This window comes from Bombus flavifrons, chromosome 5 (assembly GCF_040668555.2).
Source record: "Bombus flavifrons isolate JBK064 chromosome 5, iyBomFlav1_principal, whole genome shotgun sequence".
Classification (NCBI taxonomy): domain Eukaryota; kingdom Metazoa; phylum Arthropoda; class Insecta; order Hymenoptera; family Apidae; genus Bombus; species Bombus flavifrons.
This window is the reverse complement of record NC_138446.1, coordinates 5,441,473-5,463,939: the sequence shown is the minus strand read 5'-3', so window position 1 is coordinate 5,463,939 and position 22,467 is coordinate 5,441,473. Positions and strand designations below refer to the sequence as shown.

The 22,467-nt window shown below is 34.7% G+C and overlaps 1 protein-coding gene across 1 annotated transcript in view; it reads left to right on the top strand.

Moving 5' to 3' along the window:
• The window catches only part of dally (division abnormally delayed protein), a 253,426-nt gene extending 232,624 nt beyond the window's left edge, over window positions 1-20,802 (top strand). Inside the window, exons 6-8 of the mRNA XM_069113291.1 lie at window positions 1,668-1,812; window positions 9,841-10,048; window positions 10,801-20,802. Of these exons, the coding sequence (XP_068969392.1) occupies window positions 1,668-1,812; window positions 9,841-10,048; window positions 10,801-10,907 (460 nt within the window). The 3' untranslated portion in view covers window positions 10,908-20,802. The remainder of the gene's footprint in view (window positions 1-1,667; window positions 1,813-9,840; window positions 10,049-10,800) is intronic.
• The last annotated feature ends 1,665 nt before the right edge of the window (window positions 20,803-22,467 follow it).

Sequence of the window (22,467 nt, the reverse complement as noted above, 5' to 3'; positions counted from 1 at the left end):
TGTTTGAATAAAATTCGGAACGAAAAATGATTATTTGAATATGTTGTTTTATTTGACTGTTAGATAGATGTTATTTTGAAATAATTGTAGTATTTTATTTGAACAAACGACTGATTTTTCTCTGAATTATTTAACTGTTAAGTGAAACAATTTGTTATTTTATTTGATATCTCACGTTTCAGTAAATGTTTCCTGAAATAACCTCTTAAATAGGCTTTGATTCTATCCATTCAAAATACAATATTTAAAATTTAATTTAATATTTTATTTGATTTTGGACAAGCACCAAAATTACTTTTTCCATTATTTCAAAAAATAATAAAACAGTTAAAATTGTTATTTTTCATCTTTATTTTAAATAAAATCTTCCCTAGCCTGGTTCATCCTTTAAAAAGTTAACTTTAACTTATATATAATATATTAAAAAATTACTATCAATATGCGTAATTTCTTTACAATTTTATACTGAAAACATTTCTAAAATACTCAGCCTTTTCTTGCCTGTTGAACCAAGGCAAAGTGCTGGGTATAAAAATTCGATGATTCGATAATAGGAGTACAATCATTCACCGATTACCTTAAAAATTAAATCGTCCCGTTTTCCATTCAAAGAAACGTGGCAGAACGAACGTAATCATTGATTCCTTTTGTCGACCAATTCGCGGTGGGAGATTGTTGCGGTCGACCAACGAATCGGAGTTGGTTCGTCTTCTATGAACACCTCATTAAGATTGCAACAAATGTATTCGCGTGCAACGTATCTACACGACGTCCGGCTAAACCGATGAATTTATCGGCAGACAGAAAGCTAGGGGTGGAGATAGAGGGAACGTTCGATATCGAAGTGGCTACCATTCGATATTTATCCAATTACCATCGTACTCAACGGAAATCGCGAAATCGGATTTACGTTTCCGGAAAACGCGGTGCGTCGCCGCGCGGAATTTACAGTCGCTTAAAATGCAAAAGGCCGCGATTCTATCTGCCGTCAAAACGTTTTGATCGCGCGGATACGGCCGATGCTTGATATTTATTCAATTACACCGCGATCAATCAACGGTTCCCATCGTCTACTCTCTCCGGAGAAAATGCGCTGCGATAACAATGTAACGTTGACGTGTCTTTCGACGTTACATATCTCATTGAATAGTAAATTTCCGTTTAACCTACTTATCGAGCACATTATTCGTATTATGGATTAGCCTATGGAATTATTTCGTCGTATCGGAGAATATATGTCGCGCCAACATTGTATTATTTTTATAACACAGAAAATAAAGATACATGGTTCTTCGAAATTATCATCAGAGCTAAGAAATTTTCAGATTCTGGTGCACAATTCTCTTCTTTTTTTATTTTTTTGTACGACGTAATGTTATATGTAACGAATAATTGGTTGCTTATTATATTTTCATGATCTCTGTGAAATATACATGTATGTATACTTGTTCTAAATATGTATACATACATATACTTTCAGATTTGTTTCAAGCTTTTATAATCGTGATAGATGAGTATCATAATATCGTTAATAAAACTTCAAAACGTTTTGTGTGACACACGTAAAGCATATGCAAGTGTGGGAATATTTTTGTGAGCCTGTGTATGTACGTGCATATCATCATTAGCAAGCCATTTAATTTCGCATATTTTCTCGTTATTCGCAGATACACAAAGACGGTAGCAGATTCGAGTTTGATGGCGCAGAGGTACAATCCTGAGTTCACCATAACGACAATGTCGCCGACAACAACTTCCTATGGCAACGCGAACACCAGCGTGCTCATTGACCAATTGAGGCACATTAATCAGGTGAGTCCACGCTCAATCGTAATGTGTTCCTCGACTCAGCCTTGGCTGACCGTGTTTCCGATTGAATTGTCTCTCGTTCACATCCTGTTTTCGACTTGCGACTTCGGATTGCCAAGTAGACGAGATGCGCTTACTTTGTCTATTGCCGGTTCGACATGGTCGTCAACTTTATAATTAAACTTGTAGATTTTTATACATTTATGGGTTTAAAGAAATAAAGATATATATATAATATACAAAAACATATGAAATACATAAATGGAAGTATTGGTTGTTTAAAATGTACAACAAATATCTACTTAGGCTCTATATCTTTTCTCTTATTTATAAAGATCTGAATTGTACGAATATAAAAATATGAAAATTTATAAATATTCATAGTCTATTGATGACATTATATTACCAGTTTTTGAACTTTCAGAGAATACGTGTAATCAAATTATACGTACAATAAGTCTAGAAAGTGTTCGTATATTAATCTATTTTAAAACAAATTTTTTTATAGTTTAACAAATCTTGAAATTATGTATTCATAAAACAAATATTAATTCCGGTAAAACAAATAAAATCACATTATTAAATTATTATCAATTATATAAATTAAGTGACGACTTTTGTTGTAATTAATTTATTAAATGCTTATAATGACGGACAAAACGAAGAAAGTATTATTTAATTTTTTTAATGTTTTGTTATTTCTTATTATTTATTTCTTTGATATATTTATTATTAAATTTTATTTACACGTAATATTAAAAAAGAAATTAATAAGTTTTTCATATTTTAAAGAGTATTTATATTTAATAACGCTCAATAAAAGATTACTGAAATGAAAGAATAATTTGTTATAAAGAAACTAGAAGGTATAATAGTTACTACAGCAATATTTATTTATTCTCGAGGTTTGACCTCTGATAGTAATGGAATTATTTAAAGCACTTAAGAGAAGTTACTATTACTTAATACAATATTTTAAATAATTAATTAACTAATTATAAAATGTTCAATAATAAATTAAATAATGCTAACTGCTATTAAATTAAGTCAAATAAAAATTATATTATTTAATTAATAATTACACAATAAATGTTTTGTGATCGTATTAAACAGTATAAGCAATATTAGATACAAAATTTAACAGACAGGCAATATGTTAATATAAGTTACAATTTTCGTACTAAATATATGAAATAACTGAGGAACTTCGCTAAACTTAATATCTCAATTATAGTTGCAATGAAAAGAATCGAAGAGCCAGCTATTTAAAATTAAGACCGTAAAATGTAGAACGTTAAACACAGCGTCCGGTATAGCAATTTCTAAAGAGACAGTTGGCGAACCAACATTCTTAATCCTTCTCCAAGATGCCTTTATGCTTCGGTATAATACAATAGTAGCCTCGCGGTTGTAATTACGAACGAAACAGGGCATTTCTCTGCACTTTAGCTTCGCGTAATCTTGTTCGTGATTATTAGCTAAACGCGAAAATCGCTTTAAGCAAATGCGGATAGCAGCGTTTAATCCTTCGCAATCCAAATGTACCTTCCGGGCACAGACAACGTCAAGCGTTGTGGTTCAAGTGTGCTTCTGAGACACGTGAAAGTTTAGACTAACATTACTCGCAGATTATGTATAACATTTTATAACAAGCTGCAGGATATAAGAAAGTACACGCTATTCCCTGGAATAATTTTTACGTTATATCATACAGGGTATCTCACGCAACTGAAACAAGTTATAGCTCTTATAGGAGATAGAAAAAAATTTCGTTATGCGAAATTGAATTGTTCCGATTGATAGATTATAATCTGGTATAGGGTATTTGTTCCGAAAGCTGTAACGTTTTAAGTAATTAAACATCTTCTCAATGTTTTCAAAATCACCTCTGGTTAAAAAAAAAATTATCAATCTATTTTTAAAAATATAGATGATCTTAAAATCTTCGAAGTACTATCAGTTCCAGAATGGATATATCGTATTATTCGCATATTCGTATATTGCATGTATTATTCGATTGATTTTACTTCATGAAATTTATTTCTATCTTCTACTGTTTCAAAGCTATAGCTTGTCCTGGTTACGTCGAATATTCTGTATATTGATATTATACAAAATATATATTGTAAATATTGTAGTAGATATTCATAACCGGAAAGAAACATTTATTTAAATATTATCAGAATATCATAGATATTCGCTCTCTCTCTTTCCGCGAAATCAATCTTTGAAGAAGATTTCAATTATTTGTACAAGTAAATAGCAATAGTAAATTCATATTATTATCGATATTATAAGAAATAACATTTTGGTAATTTAAATAATGGAGAACAAATGTTTAACAATTAAATGGTCACAATATTGTAGCTTTTTCTCCCTCTTTGTTTCTACACTCCAAATTTATTTATATACATTGTCATGATTACTCTGTAAACCCTCAAATCAACTTGTTTTCCCTCCGTCATTACATTTAATAATCAATAATTAAGCATTGCAAATAAATTAATAATTTAACTAACAACAAAGAAAAGAGATGAAAATTTTAAAAACAGCACTCGTCATATGCAGAAAAAAATGTCTTAGTAAACAATTTTTCGTTTCCATTAACGCGAATGACATGCTCTCTCTGAAAGCTATTTTACTGATTGTGAGATTATCATTTCTTTCTTTTGGGATTACAGGAGGTTTTCTACATTTACCGCTCTCATTTTCGCATCAAAAACAATATAATAATAAATAAATACTTAGTGAATAATAATACTATAATTGTAAATAAATAAATACTTTAAGTAAAATACTAAGGTTATGACCTCATCGACTTTCTAATTTTAATTTCTTCCTTATGAGAATTTCTTGCAAATATAATTGATTGTTCTATAGCATTAGTACGACCAAATTATGTCAGAAAATATAAAACACCAACGAAACTGGTAGCAATCTCTGAATAAATACGCTGAATAAATACGATATTCTGACATTCTATTACTTTCGATAAACTCTGGCCAACAACATGTATCTATTTCTACAACATCTACAATAACTTTCCACAAATTTCAGCTCTGAATACAGAAATTAATATTTTTAATATTTAAGTCAATTCTTCCTCATAAAGGTGTCACAACATAATGGCAGTTGATCGCTATTTACATATTTTTATTAACTAATTCTGTAAAAACATAATAATTATGGAACAAAATATAAAAATACATTATATGTATATATTTCGAAAGACAACATTCTTTTACTTTGTAAACAGATATTATTTATATATTATTTACAATCTCAAATTTGTCTCAAATGCGAAAAATGATAATTGAATCTTGTCTCCCACTACAAATGAAATTTTAGGATACATATATCCTACATAAAACAAATGATAATAATATATATTCATAAAAAGTTTCTATAAATATTCAAATATTTTCGTGAGCTTCTATATTTAAATTCATTGAACTTTTTCCTTATGATGGACTAAGATATTAAAACTTCATTTTCTCTATAAAGCTCTTCTGTGACATTCTTTGTCCTTTTTCCCTACCCTTTTATATTATATGAAATATTATATGTTTATGAAGACAGTCATCCGCGGTGGCGAATTCATAATCGTTAACGTAAACCGGATCCGCTGACAAGCCATTGTGTGAAACAAAAGGACGGCAAAGCGTTAGTAAGATATTTATCGCATGCTAATGGAGACAGACATTTCAGCGCATTTCCGGACAGGAAAGGGTTGCAATTAGTTTCAAAGTTAGATTAGTCCGCGTAACCATGCGTAAGACGTATATACGTAATAAGGATTTCATTAATTACTGATTTCGTGGAACGGAAACTTGTCTCAACGTGATTTGCTAGATGAAATATATCAACGTCCGTTTAAGGCTGATAGCATTTCAACAAATGTTGAAATCCCTCTTATCTGTATAAATTTTCACGTTACTCGCGTTTTATTTTTTCTATGTCTTAGCTAATTGGATCAGTGAAACAAGAACACAGATCATTATTCAGGGAACGTATAATTTCTAAGCAGCTTCGTTACTTTCAGATGTTTCTTCAATTTGGCAGGTGACATATTGGAATGCGAAATCTAACTTCTCTTTGTGGTATCGTCACGATGCTAGTAATATTCTATTGAATATATTACTGTATATAATAACAGCGACAAAGTTTTCTGCTAGATCTAATATTAATAAGATATTGAAACACCCTCTTCACTTCGTTACCTTCAGATGATTCTTCAATTTGCAAGTGACATATTGGAATGCGAAATCTAACTTCTCTTTGTGGTACCGTCACGATGCTAGTAACATTCTATTAAATATATTATTGTATAATAACAGCGACAAAGCTTTCCGCCAGACCTAATATTAATAAGACATTAAAACACCCTCTTCACATTTATCTTAATAAACACTACTTATCATAGTTAAAGTTCAATTAAGCTCTAAAGACACTTAAATTTCGTGTCGTTTCACTTGCATTGTCGTGACTCCACTTCCCTTAAGTGTCACGTTAAACACGTGTGTCGTTTCATTTGTATTCGTGCTCGTCTCAAAATTAAATACAACACAGGAAATACTCTCGCGAACGAGTAAGTAGTCGCTTTAACCGTCGTGTACATGAACACACAGTCACCAGACACCCATAAATTACCTTCTAATCTGGAATTATTCATACGAGCCGCGAGTTGTGTAGCCGGTGTGCGTCTGGCGCGTGGACGTCGAGCACAGGAGGAAGGTGCGAAAGATCCGTCTAAAAGGTGCGTGGGTGAGATTGGTGCTGCGAGTCGGTTCTGATTGTTCGTGATTGGCGAACAGGTGCAAGCGGCAGGTATCTGATATGTAGGAAATCGACAACGCCGACGCGTCGAGTCTCTCTCGTGAATGCGCCGCGATCGAGTGTCTCGAGTGAGGGTTTTATGCGTCCAATTGTGAGACGTGCGTTTACGAAATACACGTTTGAATGATTAATAAGGAATGTAGATACGCGATTGTAATCATGGTTGGAATGGGTAGTTTCATTGGAATAATAATTCGTTAAATTATTCAGTATTAGGTTCCTTTTTCCTTTTTATTATTTATAATTAACAGCAATGAAACGAAATCAGCAAAAGAACAAAAAGTTATGATTATAAATCTACTATATAATTTAGAACATTCTAGATAATTTAGTAACTCTTGTACGTATTTAGAATTTTTTTAATTATCCTTTATTGTTGCTTTCACGTTGTATTGCTGTCTATAGGTAGAATATTTTTTGCATGGAAGGATGTATCTGTGATTGTGTGAGCATAGCGTTGCACAGTTTATGAAACGGTTGGTTTTCTTTCTTGAGAAAGTGAAGAACATAATCTGGATTCGTTCTCGTGTTGATATTGAAATATTAGGTTTTTCAAAATGTTCAGGATTAAAACTAGGAAATACACTATAAAATATCTACACTAAATATATCCACCTTCGTTAATTTAAAACTATGTAATAGTTGCAGCATCAGACCTTATCAAAACCAACAAGGAACGATACACACCTACGCATAGCTATAGTTGATCTATAGTTATCCATCTATTTTACATTATTTTGCAATCTGTTTCCGAACACTGTATACGATTGATTCGATTGTACCTGTGTATTTATGCGAACCATAATTGGATCTGAGAAGCCAAATCGATCAACTGTACTTCATATTATCCAGATACATAATTGGTATTTAACATTTCAAAAAAACGTTTTATTTTCGTAAAACTTATTATTACGTAGAGATAGGATAAATAATTATAATATAATTTTTGCAATTGTACTATGTACAATTGCATTGTACTATAGATTTTAATTTATAGAATTGATGAACGCGACTCACCTATAACAGATGCTGTCGCGAGATCGTAAAAGATCTCGAATTCTGAAGAAAAGCCCAGCCAATTGTGACGTGCAACGCAACATTTTAAATCGTTCGATGTCCATCATCGGTTATCCGTCATTTGACAAGGCATCTTCCAACACTTAAGCACACGTTAATTCGCATGTCTAGAAATCAGGCAGGTGATTGCGCTCGTTGCGTGTATGACACCTGCACACCCATCAACTGCGGCATATCGCACCTGTGTAATCCAATTTGAAATTATACAGAGCCAGAAGAAGGTGACGGGCGCGTAACGATACGTATGACAATGTGCGAACTCATGAATCATTTATAAGCGAGTTCATGCGACAGCGTCGAGTATGAATACTCGGGGGTCGATCGTCTATTTCTTCTATTTTCCTCCGGTGGGATAAACGTTTACCCAGTTGCGATTTACATACATATAATTCGTGCATGTTGCATATTGCTTAACGTAACATCGAACGTGCTGGATTTTAATTAAACAATTCAACTAGATCGGAATTTTCAACAACGTTATTAACATTGTGGAACCGTCCGGAAAGGGAATACTGTAAATTCCAATTAAACTGAAGTTAATTTCGGTGAACAGAAAAAATTCCGGCGTAAAATTCTTCGTGGAAATGTATGGAAAAGAAAAAGATAGTTAGGCATATGGAGTTCCCTATGACGTTGATGATATATTAGGTTGTCCGAAAAGTGTCTTTCTTTTACAGACACGTCTTCTACAACGCATCTCTGTACAAACATGAAACCTAATCTGTCGAACGTTTTTTTCTTTATTTTGATAGAACAAAATGGATCATACGTAATTCGATAAAATAATATAAAATGGAAAATGTTGTGCATCCATTATTTCCTTATAAAACCATGGAAAATTTCCGGGCGATCTAATATATAATGTGTCTAATTTAAATATATTTATAAATCTATCATTTCTGGGTAACTGTTACACAGGGTCCAATCTTGGAATAACACATGAAGAGTGCATAAAAAGTAAATGTAAAGACCACCACAGCGAGCTTCTATACCTTTGCATTGATGGACATTTATAAAAAGAGGTCCAAGGAAAATTGATCTTTACCTTGAATTTCAAGAGCAAATGTTTTTTACTTGCGTCGTATTCTATTCGTCACGAGGACCAAATTTGTCAAAGCAACCACAAGTTGCAACCGGCCAATCTCTTGAATAATGATGTTAAATTTCCATTGGCTCCACTGACATTATTTATAATATATTTGCATCTTGCAGTCAGATAGAAAGTAAATAACGTCATATTTATAAAGAAACTGGAAATTATTTCTTAGCGCGTGAGACAGTCCATCCTGTATAGCATTAAAGCATCTAATTTCATAATCTCAAATTATTAAAAAGTTACGTACTATGTAAAAATAATCTTTCGAGCAACAGTTGAATTGCATCGAAGCGGGCACGATTTGATGCCATTAACTTTTTCGCAGGTGAATAAGTAGAGAACATACGAATAGCAATAATATTTCCTGAGCTAGCTTTCGGCATAAGCAACTTAATACTCTCATATCGATATTCGACATGCATCGTTCAATCCATAAAGAAATGTACTTCTATTTAGAAGAAAACGTATCTAGTAAACCTTCGTAGATCACAATAAGAATTCAATTCGTTCGAAATAGTTATCAGTAGATTCTCGAAACTTGCGAGTACTGATTGCGAGGTGCGAAAATAGTTTCTGAAGATCAAATACTTGGCAAGTGTAAAATGAACGAATTTCGATTCACTCTATCGCAAGGTGCGTCCTCGCTGATTTTTGCAAACAGTTCACGAGCAGCTGGTCTTCTATTTTTCATTCGTTTGTATACTGTTCGCAAACATAGTCGTGTCACAGAGTAGACATGAAATGTTTATGAACATGTTGCAAACGTTATGTTATTCGCGGACAGTGTTTGTGAACTGTTAGACTGTAAGTACGTGCCTTTATGAGTACCGTTTGATTCCTATGAAGTCTTAAATATTGGATTTACTTTGGATGTATATGTACATATTGAGCTTGATGCCATCGCTAACGTTGGTCGATCGAACGATCCAAGTTGTCGATGAATTTCTCTCTGCTTCCTGAGCTTATTTAGTTAGTATCCAAGATGACAATCATGTGTAAACGTTCCCTTTCCTTTTTCGTAGATCTTGCAGTCTCAGTTGGCGTCGGCACCGGATAGTGGAATGCTGCTAGCCGACGAAGCTCTGGATGGTTCAGGAAGCGGTGACAGGCCAATATGGAGGAAGAAAGGCAGAGGAGAAGATGCCGATAACGATGATGAAGATGAACATGGTGGTTATGGTCACGAAGATGAAGAGGCATCTGGATCAGGAATGGGCCCTAGTACACCAGGTACAGATTCGAGATTTTTCGAATTTATATTACCCATTATTATGGTTTTGTCCTGTTATCCTGTATGGCTTCATACTGCTATTCTGTCTACAAATAGCATTTTTTTTCTTCTTTTTAATGATTTTGACAGAACGTCGTTAAGTTATTACATAATAAATGTAATTTTCAAGATAAAAGGTTCCGGTTATAATTTGCTTTGAAATAAAAATTTGTAAAATGGAAATAAGGTAAGAACTTACAGGATTCGTTGTTATTCTCGACAAATTGGATGAAAAGTTTTGTATTCGTAAAGAAAAATAGTTAAAAAATCATACTTTTAAAAAGGTAAAGCATTGTTGCTTTAAGAAAATAATCAAACTACTACTAAACTGTATGATAAACTAAAATTTTCTGAATTAAATAATATACAGGAGAAAATAATTGTGAAATCTTTTACGATTTTAAAACACCCGAAACAAAATCTGGTATGGTAGTTTATTATGCAGATATGCAGTAAATTTTGCAGATAAGAATCTGATAAATCAACTACAACGATCGCAATGTTGGTGAATTGTAATCTTCATCTTTAGAATTGTTTCCAATTTTTCTGTACAAAACATACGCTCTATCTTCTTGAAAACAATGGCAGCATACAAAGAAACAAATACGACGTCGTACGGTTTCACTACCACGAATATTTTCCATTTATATTGCCACTAAATTTTAATTACGGATTAATCCACCAAATTAATCGAAACTAATCATTGTTGCAGATCCAATGTTGAAGACGAATCGTGAGAATCCAACCACGGCAGGGGCATCAAGCATTCTCCTGTCATCCGTGACAATGGCGATCGTCTGCGCATCGCTGATCGCTTAAGTTGAATGGAAGCCGGCGTGAAAGAAGGGGACGACGTTTCGACGACCTAGACATGGATGTAGACAAACGATTTTGGTGCCCGCGTCGGCGAACAGGATGATCCTGCTCGACACGAGGGATCGATCTAATTCCGGAACTTACGAATCTGCTTTATAGATATTTATCGTGCCGCCTAAACGGAACAGCTGAGAGGAATGTCCGGAAACAACGGAGAATCTGTTTTATTGTTCGTGGCTGAGAATCGATGTGCGTCGATCGATCGAACGAAGACTGTGTTTCGTATTCGAAGTTCGAGAGCAAGGTTCTGAAAATCGTTCGCGTTCGAATAATCATTCTGGGCTCGTTGGCCGACGCGATTGAATATTCGACGAGTGTCGATACAAAGCTGAATAGACATTTTTCCGGAAGATCGTTCCACGCATGGAAATCGTCGTAGGCTAGGATAGGATCTGATTATCTGATGTCGAATGGCCGGAAACAAAAGTGTAAGAAAAGAGTTGGACTCTTGGTCGAGTATCTGCTAGCGGAAATCACCAGCAATGGCGTGTCCTGCCTTTAACGATTTGCCAAGAATCGAGCCACGGAACCGTATGGCTGGTACGAGGATCGAGGGAATACTTGAACGATTGGAAATGGTGCACTGAACATGGAAGAACAACGAGAAAACCGATTCTCATCTGTCGCGTGTCATGTTGCTCGCAAACGACCACGGAAAGAATTATATTTAACGAGGTGAAACTGTGTCGGAAAGAATTAAGAAGCCGAGTTAGCCGAGTTGCTTGTGTGAGAAAAGAGCGTTGAGAGAATAGTCAAGCGAGACAGAAGGTCAAAAGCAACGTGCATGTAAAAATGGTCCCTTCCTGTTTTACAGGAACATAATAACAAGCACGATGGCCATCCGGCGAAACTGACTGCACTGCGATTTCACGAAACGATGGAAGGTTGCTTTTCTGTGCAGCGCATCTTCTTTTTGCCGAAGAATTGGAAAATTGAAGGGAAAAAGAGAGACCTATTTGTACGAAATTAGAGCCAGACGAAAAAATTCCAGCGATAATCTTCGCAGAATATCGCGTTACATCTGCGGGGAATCAGATTTGATAATAACGCAAAGCGACGAATGGTGAAAAAGAACAATACCGCGCTTTCGGACGAATGGAGAGTAAAAAGTTTTGTCATTTATTTATGCTATTAAAAGTGATTCATAGGAAATTGCAGTATTTAAAAATCTACAGGAAACTTTCTGTACAGTGAAATAAGGCAGACACCGTGTAAACAGACAGACACGACTCATTCTGACGATTCTCATGCATTCGAATTGTTGTGCAAAATGCGTGATTCGTCGTTCAAAAAGTTATTCGTATTTATTCACCTACGTATACATATACGCTACGCTTTGGAAATGTTCTTTTTCACCGGAAGATCGAACGAGACGAACGCGGAAAGAACGAGCAAGCTACAATCACAAGCAATAATCGTCGTCGTTGATACTTCACTTTGCTGTGAATACTTTCCGAACAACGAGGAATCGCCGTTAGGCAAAATGTACGGCGTTTGTGTCGCACGGGGGAAAATCAAAAGTGTCTTTCCTTTTTGAAAATATCAGACGACAGTTGTAGCAGCATCAACAGCAGTAGCAGCGGTTCCGGCTTTTAAACGATCCGACCAAGTCACAGAGCCGAACAACGAGACTCCGACCCTTGTGCCTCGCGTTTTGCGCTGTTCTTCGTCACGCATGAATTGCCTCTCGTTCGCGGCGACGCTTTTTGTCGTCGACGTCGATACACAGACTAATCACGGGGTCATCCCCGTCGGTGATATCGCGCGTGCATGCCATATATCAAAGCCAACTGCCAAAACGCCAGTTACGCAGCCGAAGCTGCTTTCTCGTCAAGCGATCCGGTGGTCGTACTTCGAATTTCACGCGAAACGAGCGTCGCCTTCCGCTTGCATCGTCTCGAGACGGTCGTTTCCAAGGATAGTCACGAGAAGTTCGACGTTAATTCTATCTTTACAAATGCGACGTTTCCGCGCCACCGTAATCCCCACTCCAGCCATTAATCGCCACTAACGTGCGTTCCTTCTTCGCAGATGGAGCATTCGTGGAGGATCGTTTCGACTTTTTATAACTTTTTGAGTAGGATACGTACGGAGTGCTTGATACGCTGTGATTAATCGTACAAGAGCGTATAAAAGATCGTACGATCGATTGAATATAGTCGAGCGAATCAGCGATTCCTTCTTGGACGTCTAATCGTTGGAAAGGAACTCGGAACCCGATCTCGAATGATTCGAATTAAAATTGCCGAGTGAAAGCGTGGACTTATCGAGACCCCGACGAAAATAACGATAAAGCGTGATACGATAGTATTTGAGAAAGTAAAACGTGTAGACGTTGTTATCGAGCATTGTGTTTTTAGTCCTTGAGGTACTAAAATTGTTTGTAGCCACCTGTCCAGTGCCATAATTTTTCCTATTATTTCATAGAAACGCAAAAGATCATCCGTATTCTTTGACTCAGTTGTCTAAAATTCGATGTATCGTTTTTCGTTCATTCTATTTCTACTATATTATACATTTAGATATCGTCAAGTGCCAAAAAGCAAGAAGAAAAAAAAAGAACGCGAAGTAGAGCGCTAACTATAAAAATTGATTCGCGATCCGAAGCGAGAGCAAGTTCCTCGACGCGAAAACGCTTTAGACGTCTAATCGTAAGCTTCGAGGCGGACCTAGATTTTGGCGGTTTGCTTTCCAACTAAAAACAAAAAAAAGGAAAAATGAAAAAAAAATCGTCTTAGGCTAGTGTAAGGAAGTAGGAAGAGCTAAGGAGACAAGAGCCTGTCGGTGTAACCTCGTATGCGTCGACTCGTATGCGGCCGCACTGATTTTGTACATTTGATTTTTCGGATCTTTGAGGGTTAGTGCCTTTTTGAATATCCCTAGCCGTGACGTCGTGTTATCATCTCACGCCCGACAGAAGGAATGAGAAAGCCATCGATATAAATACGACTGTACAGGGCATTCATGCTGAAGAGAACGATGTGTGCGCGTGCGACCTTCTTTTCCTCCTTTTGTAATTTCTTTCTTCTCTGACAAGAAAAGAAAGGAAAGAAAGAAAGAAAGAAAGAAAGTAATTCGATTTAATCTGGGGTGATCGAAATATCCGCTAGTGTAACGTAAGAAACAACTAACGCTTTTGGAATTTCGCGTTAGTTCGAACAGCCAAGAAGAAAAATTTCCTTGTCAACTTAAAGATATTGACTAATCGCCGTCTTAGATAGGGTCCAGACTGTGTTTCAACTTAAATCGACGCGAACTTTGTAACAAGTAGACTTTTGGACCGAAAGGCTTTTTTTTCTATTATCAATCGCCGCGTAGTTTACTTCTATAAAGTTAACTATATGAACGATAAGTACGATACGCGGAAGAAACTAGTCTATCGACCAGCGCGGATAAAATTAAATTATTTGCTAAACGCTAAAACGAGATCTTCACAGATCGGGCGAATTTTTTCACACGAACTGTTCTATCGATACTCTTGCACGTCCTACCAGGAGATAAAACCGCTTATCGATTGACGTTTCACTTTTTATTATTTGATCTATATAAACAACCGAATAAGGAAGAACGTCCACTAAGGATTATTATTAATTTGACGAATCGGCTGGCGAATCCGACTCGTTCTAGGTATTAATAATAATTAAATAAATAATGAATGAATTAGCTTGGTATTCGAGAACATCGTTTTATATTCAACGAGCCTTTGTTATCTCAAAAGCCGTAGAATCGTTTTAAAGATACGTGATTATAACGAAATTTGATTAAAAGTAAATCGTGATAATTGAAAGTAAATTCGATGATGTATCTTCCGAGCGAACGAAGATATTTTTACGACGCAACGCAGCCACGAAAGATATAGAGGAAGAGCGTTTGAATTTGAGGAACCGATACACGCACTCTTTTAAAGTCCAATTAATTATACAGTCGACGTTCGACGCGACGATGGAGGAGCCCAATTTAGTACGACTCGGACATAACTGTTAGAATTTATAATTGTAATTATTCGATGAATAATTGTTATTATTCTGCTTGTCGGGCGAATTTAGGCAACGAGCGAGATAACTGATCCCTAAAAACTCGCCTCGTTGCTCGTGTACGGCTGCGTGACCCTTTTGATTGCGGAGATATTAATATATATCTCTTTTGACGGCACACGCCTCCTGTAAATTGTATGGAGTCGTTTTAACACGACATACGATGACGAAGGAAGTGGCCTTACATTCGATTCCTTCGATTCGTGTTGTTTCGCTTCAATTATCAAAGCATCGTTGAAACACTATGAAATCGATCACCTATTTATAATGCTCTTTGTTATACATGTTTTGTGGTGCTACACTGAATAAAAAAAAATTGCGATTAAATAAAAGTGATATATTTAAAACAAACGAACTGTGTTAATACTTGGAATGCGACGGTCTCGCTTCTTCTTGACCGCGATCTACACGACCGGTCGATGTCGTCATCGTCGCAAACGAAATTTAGAAAAATTTATTTCTTGCGAATAGCAAGTACACGTGGAATCAGACGAACGGTTGGATCATTGAATGAACTTATTGTACTCGTTTAAATTGGCTCGTTGAACGTTGAATAGCTCCGATGGCGAATTTAATTAAAGCGATACACATTAGCCGTCTAGCTACAAGCGTCCAGCTGCATGTCGCCCAGATACAAAGTATAAAGCGTAGAAATTAGAGGCGAAACAGAAACGCAAGAAACGCACAGAATCCGTACTTAATACGCACAGACAATTTCTCACCCTCTAATTACGTGTCGTCGCGCTGTGTTGTGTCTGTGTTTCTATTAAAGTAACGCGCCACTGTCACGACTCCAGAACAAGCAAACCGCGTAAATCGCACAAATTTAAGGCCTAATTCAATGTTTCTCGTATTACGTTAATCACGGTAAAACAGCAAATGCATGTTACACTTTGCGAGACTGCATATGTAAGTGGAATAAAAGAAAAATAAAACGTACACACACTGTCTGAAACGCGCCTATTTCGCGCTATGAAAATAAGATTTGCTAAACCGTTAAACGCACCACAACGCGCCCGTAACGAGAGCGGAATTAAAAATAGAAATGCTTTTATGAAGAAGTAATTTACATTAAATCGTATCCGTATAATGTGATTTACATATACAGCCATAGGGACGCGTTTACTCGTGTGAAAGCGTTAACGAGTTTGCTCGAAAGTAGAGCTTAATTAACCGGATTAAATACGCGCGACCGGCAATTTATTACTCGAGGAACATTCCAGCTAAGGCTTCGGAAGCGGTCACATCCCTCATTTTAACAAACGCTGATCAATTGACTCGTCGCGCCGTCACTCTTTAACCTTTTGTATTTTAATAACTGATTTTAATAGCTAGTTTGGGTCATCATGCTAAATAACCATCAAACGATATAAAGGACCTTCTGCTTTTTAATCTGCTCTAGCTAACCATCGTAAATGCTTCTTTTTTTCAAATAAACATCTCGATTCGTACAGTTGAAAAAGAAATAAAGACTGAAAATAGAAACATCAAACTATCGTCTTTTAGCGAGAAATAATTTTACATATAAATATCGGATATGGATTAAAATTACCAGAAATAGTTCAGGTTTTTAATTTACATTTCGTCCGATATTTGCGGCACGATCGATGGTAAAGAGGAAATGTCGCGCGATTAAAACTTCAATTTCATCGTGGTTACTCTTAATTATACGATGACATTTACGACACGGCGAGACATTTATTAATGTTGCGTGGTTAAAACGTTATTAGCAAATATCATTCAACATTCCATGCGAAACTGCGTACGTACATTAAAAACATCGTGAAACCCGTAACGCCGGTGCTTAACCGAGAATTGCGCTTTCAGTTTCCAGACATCCTGTTTTGCAAACGTGATAATTTTGCGTCTTAACGAAACTTTATATCATCCAGCATTTAGAATATCTGTGAGATAATTCGAGAAATTTAAAAAATACAGGGCGTTAACGTTTTTAATTTTCAGTAATCGAGTTTACAACCGTTGACATTTTGCTTGCAGATACTTAGCAATTATCGCTTCTATCAAATAATATATTCCACTTTCCTTCTTCTTTTTCTTCTTTCTTCTTCTTCTTCTTCTTCTTCGTTGATATCGATATGAAATTATGAGTATGATTTACGAGACACATGAAAATACGTAAAGTAGCAGCGCAATTACAATCTACGCACAAGTATACAATTATTCGAGGCACGTTGAAAAATTTTGAAAACGAGCAATATCTTTCGAAGCAGTGAGGCAACATTTAATTTAAATCAAATAGACTTCTCAAAAGTAATTATGTTTCTGAGAAAAAAAGAAGTGATTTACAAAACTGCTTCTTGAAACACATTTACTTATTTTGACGGCGATGTTCATATTGAGAATTGTCAGTAATGGTTTCGATTTCCTTGAAAAATTAACGTGCAAGATAACCAAATATGTACGAATGGATAATAACAAATACCACAATAAAATGGATTTTCACCTTATGTAAAAATGTCACAATGAAAATGTTTTCTTGTGAAAATATTAAAGCGCCTCAAATCGTAAATAGCTTCGTATGATATTAACATATTTAGAAGAATCATTTTTCTAGAATATATTACACAAAATTTAATTATTCATTACTTTTCTATTGTTACACGTTAAATTTTATAGATTTTGTACAAATAAATTCAATACAACATTCATTGATTATAAACAATCTTTTTGATATAAAATGTAATATAAGATGTTTTATTATTATACTTTTACCAAGCACATCAAAATATTGCGTAACATTCAATTTGTTTTCACGAAACGTACTTACCTATAATCCACATCTTACAAATCATTTCTCACATTCGTGGGAAACACATTTCTATATTCAATTATTCCGGAATAATTTATTAAAATACTTTATTTGAATAAAATAATCTATTTAAATAGTATACCAAACGATACCGAAATAAAAGCCACTGAAATTAAAGTGTTATAATCTTATCTACCAAGTATGATGCATTTAATATAAAAATATGTTAATACGTTAATATAATAAAACATATAACACTGCCTTATACGCACATAACTGACGTTAAATGTGACCCAACTAACGAGTATATGTACAATAGTTTACTAATAATCTACCATTTATATGCTTTAACCGTCTTCATCATCCGATATTTATATCAATTACCGTATAAATCATATAACTATCTGTCTAATTTTCTCCAAATCAGTTAATATAACTTATCACACGAATTATAATAATTTGAAAACCGTAAAATATTCTTCGTTCATATTTTTTCGTTAACTGATATATCTAGCAAATCCGCGAATAACCAAGAAGAAACGGACGATATAGAAGGAATTAAAAATACTATTAAAAATTTAATGCAAAATAAACTATATCTTCGAAATAATTACCATTTCTCGATCGCCTTCAATGTCTAAATATTTCTAATCCGTGTAAAACGATGTTCGTCGTATGACTCACCGTACTACGTGTATCTTACAGAAACACGATAATCGATTGCGTCTTGATCCACATGGAAGAAAAAGAAACAATTTCTTCCCGATTTAAAATTTAAGCTCGAACGTTGCGCAACAGCCAAACGTCCTGCTCTATGGATTCGTCTGAAGTTTCTTGCACAGCGCAGCTTTCCTGTAATTTTTCCACGCGTAAGACAAATAAATCGCGGAACGAACGCGCAGTCTGGACTCTTTCCGAGGATTACGGTGAGCAAACAGGGAGGAAAAGAGAGGGAAAAGAAAATGTATATGAACAAGTAAGAGTGAGAATGAAGCTGAGGGAGCCTGTATATAATAGTGAATGCGTGTTGTATTTATATGTTATACGCGTAATATACATATACATATATATATTATATATATAATATAATATATATATATATATAGAAACATATACATATACGTATACATACATATATATATATATTAATACCATCGACCTAAGAGCAATTGTAACAACAATGGAGAAAGTAACGCATTTTCGATCAGGTAACCAATTAATCGTAACGTAATTATCACGCTAATTTACCGTGCAAATAATGATGCCGTAAGCAAGGTAATTCAACCCGTTGCCTTTCGATTCTGTCAGCCTTTTGCTATTCTAACGCTACGTTCGATGCGAAAAATTGAATTATATGATCCATTTCAGAACTCCATTTATTGAAATGATATTTTGGTTAATATCAATTAAATCCACTTATTTGGGCCCTCTTGCACGATTGAACTAATATTATTAAGAAAATTTTACAAGTCATCAGTCACAAGTTATTGGAACCAATGAATCCTTCTGCGAAACGGTAACACGTTCAGTAATAAAGCAAACACATATGAAATAACGAGTAAACTTTAGGAATGAATCATTGTAAGCGATTTGACGTAAAACTGTGATGTTATAAAACCGTAGCTAATAGCCTACAGCTTGTAACTTGTCAATTCACTAATATTATTAGTTGATAAATTATTGTACAAGAGAGCCTACCGTAGAATGCGAATTTTTATTCTGTGAACGAAAAATCGCAGATAATATAATAATTAATGAACTTCTATTATACAGATTGTTATACTGTTTGCTATTGATGAGTTAAAATAAATGAAGTTCTACTGTAATACATACATATAATTTTTACCATTACGTTATCTGGAAAGTTTGCAGTGTTTCTGACAATCAATATATTATTTTATTGTAAATTTCGAACGACTGGAATTCTGTTTCCAAGTTGAAGAATAAATGCAAACATTATAGAGAAATATCCGGTATCGATTAATAGGAATAGTTTTGCTTTCCAATGTACTAGTTATTAATAATCGGCACATATTTTCTCTGATGTTTTAGTTTCGCCAAAAACAAGTACATTAATGATTGCTTAATTAATAACTTGTCGAAGTATAACGTTGCGTATGTAACACCGAATATAAAGAGAATAATAATTTACTAGCAGTATATTATATTACATAAGTTCTGGTGTTCACAAAATATTGCAGAAAGTAGTTGAAAAATTAACTGTTGTCCAAAACAATGAAGCTACTCGATAACCAAAAATTATTGGAAAGCACGATGCATGCGTTATTCGATAAAATGGTGGTTTGATGTAGATACATTACCTCTAAATATTTTTTTAATTTCTCTACGAATTTTCCAAACAACCCAATAATATTAGACGTTTCGATAATCTGGAAATTTAATTAAACTTTAATTAAACTAAAAGTTATACTTCGATGCAAATACAGTCTGAAATCGTTGTATTTGGACTGTTAATTCGCGCAATGGATGTCATTGAACATTATAAGGCATTGGGTTAACTCGTGTAGCTGTCTTTTGACATTGACACAATACGCGACAAGCAACGTAGAAGCGAAGATGAACGATTCGTCGCTACTGTTCGTTCGCTAGATCGTGCCAATTGTTTCAAAATGGAACTCGAAACTCGCTTCATAATCGCAACATTTTCCAACGCGGCTGCTCCTTGCGATATCGCGGCCGAATTCGTTTCGCTTTGAAACGAAAAATCGGTCCTCCTCGATCTTTCACCCTTTTGAACGATTTGCCTGCCTCGTTTCTTTTCGCAACAGCACGATTATTCCGCTGCAATCGTAATTTCAAACGATGTAAGGAAAGAGAAACGAAATTTAACAAAGAGAAAGTGCAAATCAATCTTGGAATGATTAACTGGAACAATGGCGTTAGCGGGCATCAATGAATTCGATGAAACGAGTTCACAAGTGTTTCGTTTCATGTTCAAGAGGTTTCGAGTCTATCTCCTCGCGTTTGTACATATACACGAATGGACAATAATAAAACAAAATTGAAAACTGGATTCTCTGCGCGTGTGCGTGTGTGTACGTAGACTGAATTTGATTGAACTATCATTTTCGGAGATACTCGTATACGTTGTAACGAAAGAGTCATTCTCACGGCACGCGTTAGAAGAAAAAGCTCGGCCATTAAATTTCACGCTTCCTCCCCGCTCTTCTTTCTTCACACGTTTGATTAAAGTTTCGATTAAAAGTAAAAATAGTCACGGCAATTACAGTTTACTTGCTTAAATATTATGTCTGTCGGAAAGGTTTGTTGGTTTTCATAGCTCTAAACGTACCTACAGTAACGGACAGAAAATGTTTAGATAGGTAAACGATATAAAAGACATTATAATTTTACAACACTGTATTATATTTGACAAGAACTATGAATAAACGTGATGTATACGGCAGAATGGATGACTTACCAATAGTAAAACGTTTCAGTGAAAACTTTTCTAGTACGAAAGTTATTACGTAATACTCGTATAGTCATATGTACAAGTAGCAATTTTGAGTTTCCTTTTCCTCGCAAAATTGTATATTATTTTCTTTGCTAACTTACTTAACTGTACATAATTGTCTTCAGTTTCTCCTTTAAAATTGCATCATTCTTTCTTGAAATATTTTCCTTGGGAAGCAATCGAAGGTCGTCAAGGTAATTTCCAAAAGAGATACGCAGGTTTTCCATCGCAATGATAACGTTATCTACTCGTTAGATCGTAATATATGAAATGGCCGTTTTCGTCAGTTAATATTAAATATGCATTTATCTTTGATCAAAATAAATTTATCGATCGAAGTACTGAAATCGACACAGTTTCGTCATTAGAACACAATGTTCCTGATATCAATCTCAAAAAATATTATTACTTTTAATAAATCGTATATGTAGATTATCAGAAAACGTAGAGTTTAGAAATGTTTCGTCGTTTAAGTCATTGTATATGTTCTCGTCATTGACAAGAAATCATGCCTCGCTGAACAAGGTAAAGTACATTTATCGACGCATTTTTATTCATTTTTTGCGGACTCTTTTGATTAAGAATCACCTCTGCCGTTGAAAGGTGAAATTAAAGCGTGTTTCGTCCCCTTTATTTTTATAACTCATAAATCAAATAAATCGTATTGCATTCTTCATCATCTTCGATCACTACTTACGTTGTTTTGTGAGTAATAATACATTTTCATGCAACATACCCGGCTTAGATTTAAATAATGCACGGATCTTATCGACGTCTTATAATCATCAACAATTAATTTCTGATCTTAAATTCCGTCAGGAGTTTGTTAGGAAACTTGACCGATCAATTATTACGACTAAATACGTAGCACTTACTTTTTTCAACGTCTCTTAAGGCTTCGCTTCAAAGTTACAACGTATAAATTAAAGAACGACTTTTATCCATGTTTATTCTCTTGTAGAAAATTAAAACAATACTCTAACATCTTTAATGATGTTCAATATATATTTCAATTTCCCTAATGTTTATGCATCATCGTAACTGTTCATGTTACTAACTAACCATTTAACTAAATTATGAAATTATAGATCTCGTGGCAATAATTTGTTTTATAGAAACGATTAATTTTCATTCAACAATAAGATACAAATGATTTTTTATAATGTCGATACCACCATGTTACTCAATACAACAGAACGCGTTATTATCTAAAAAGTCGAA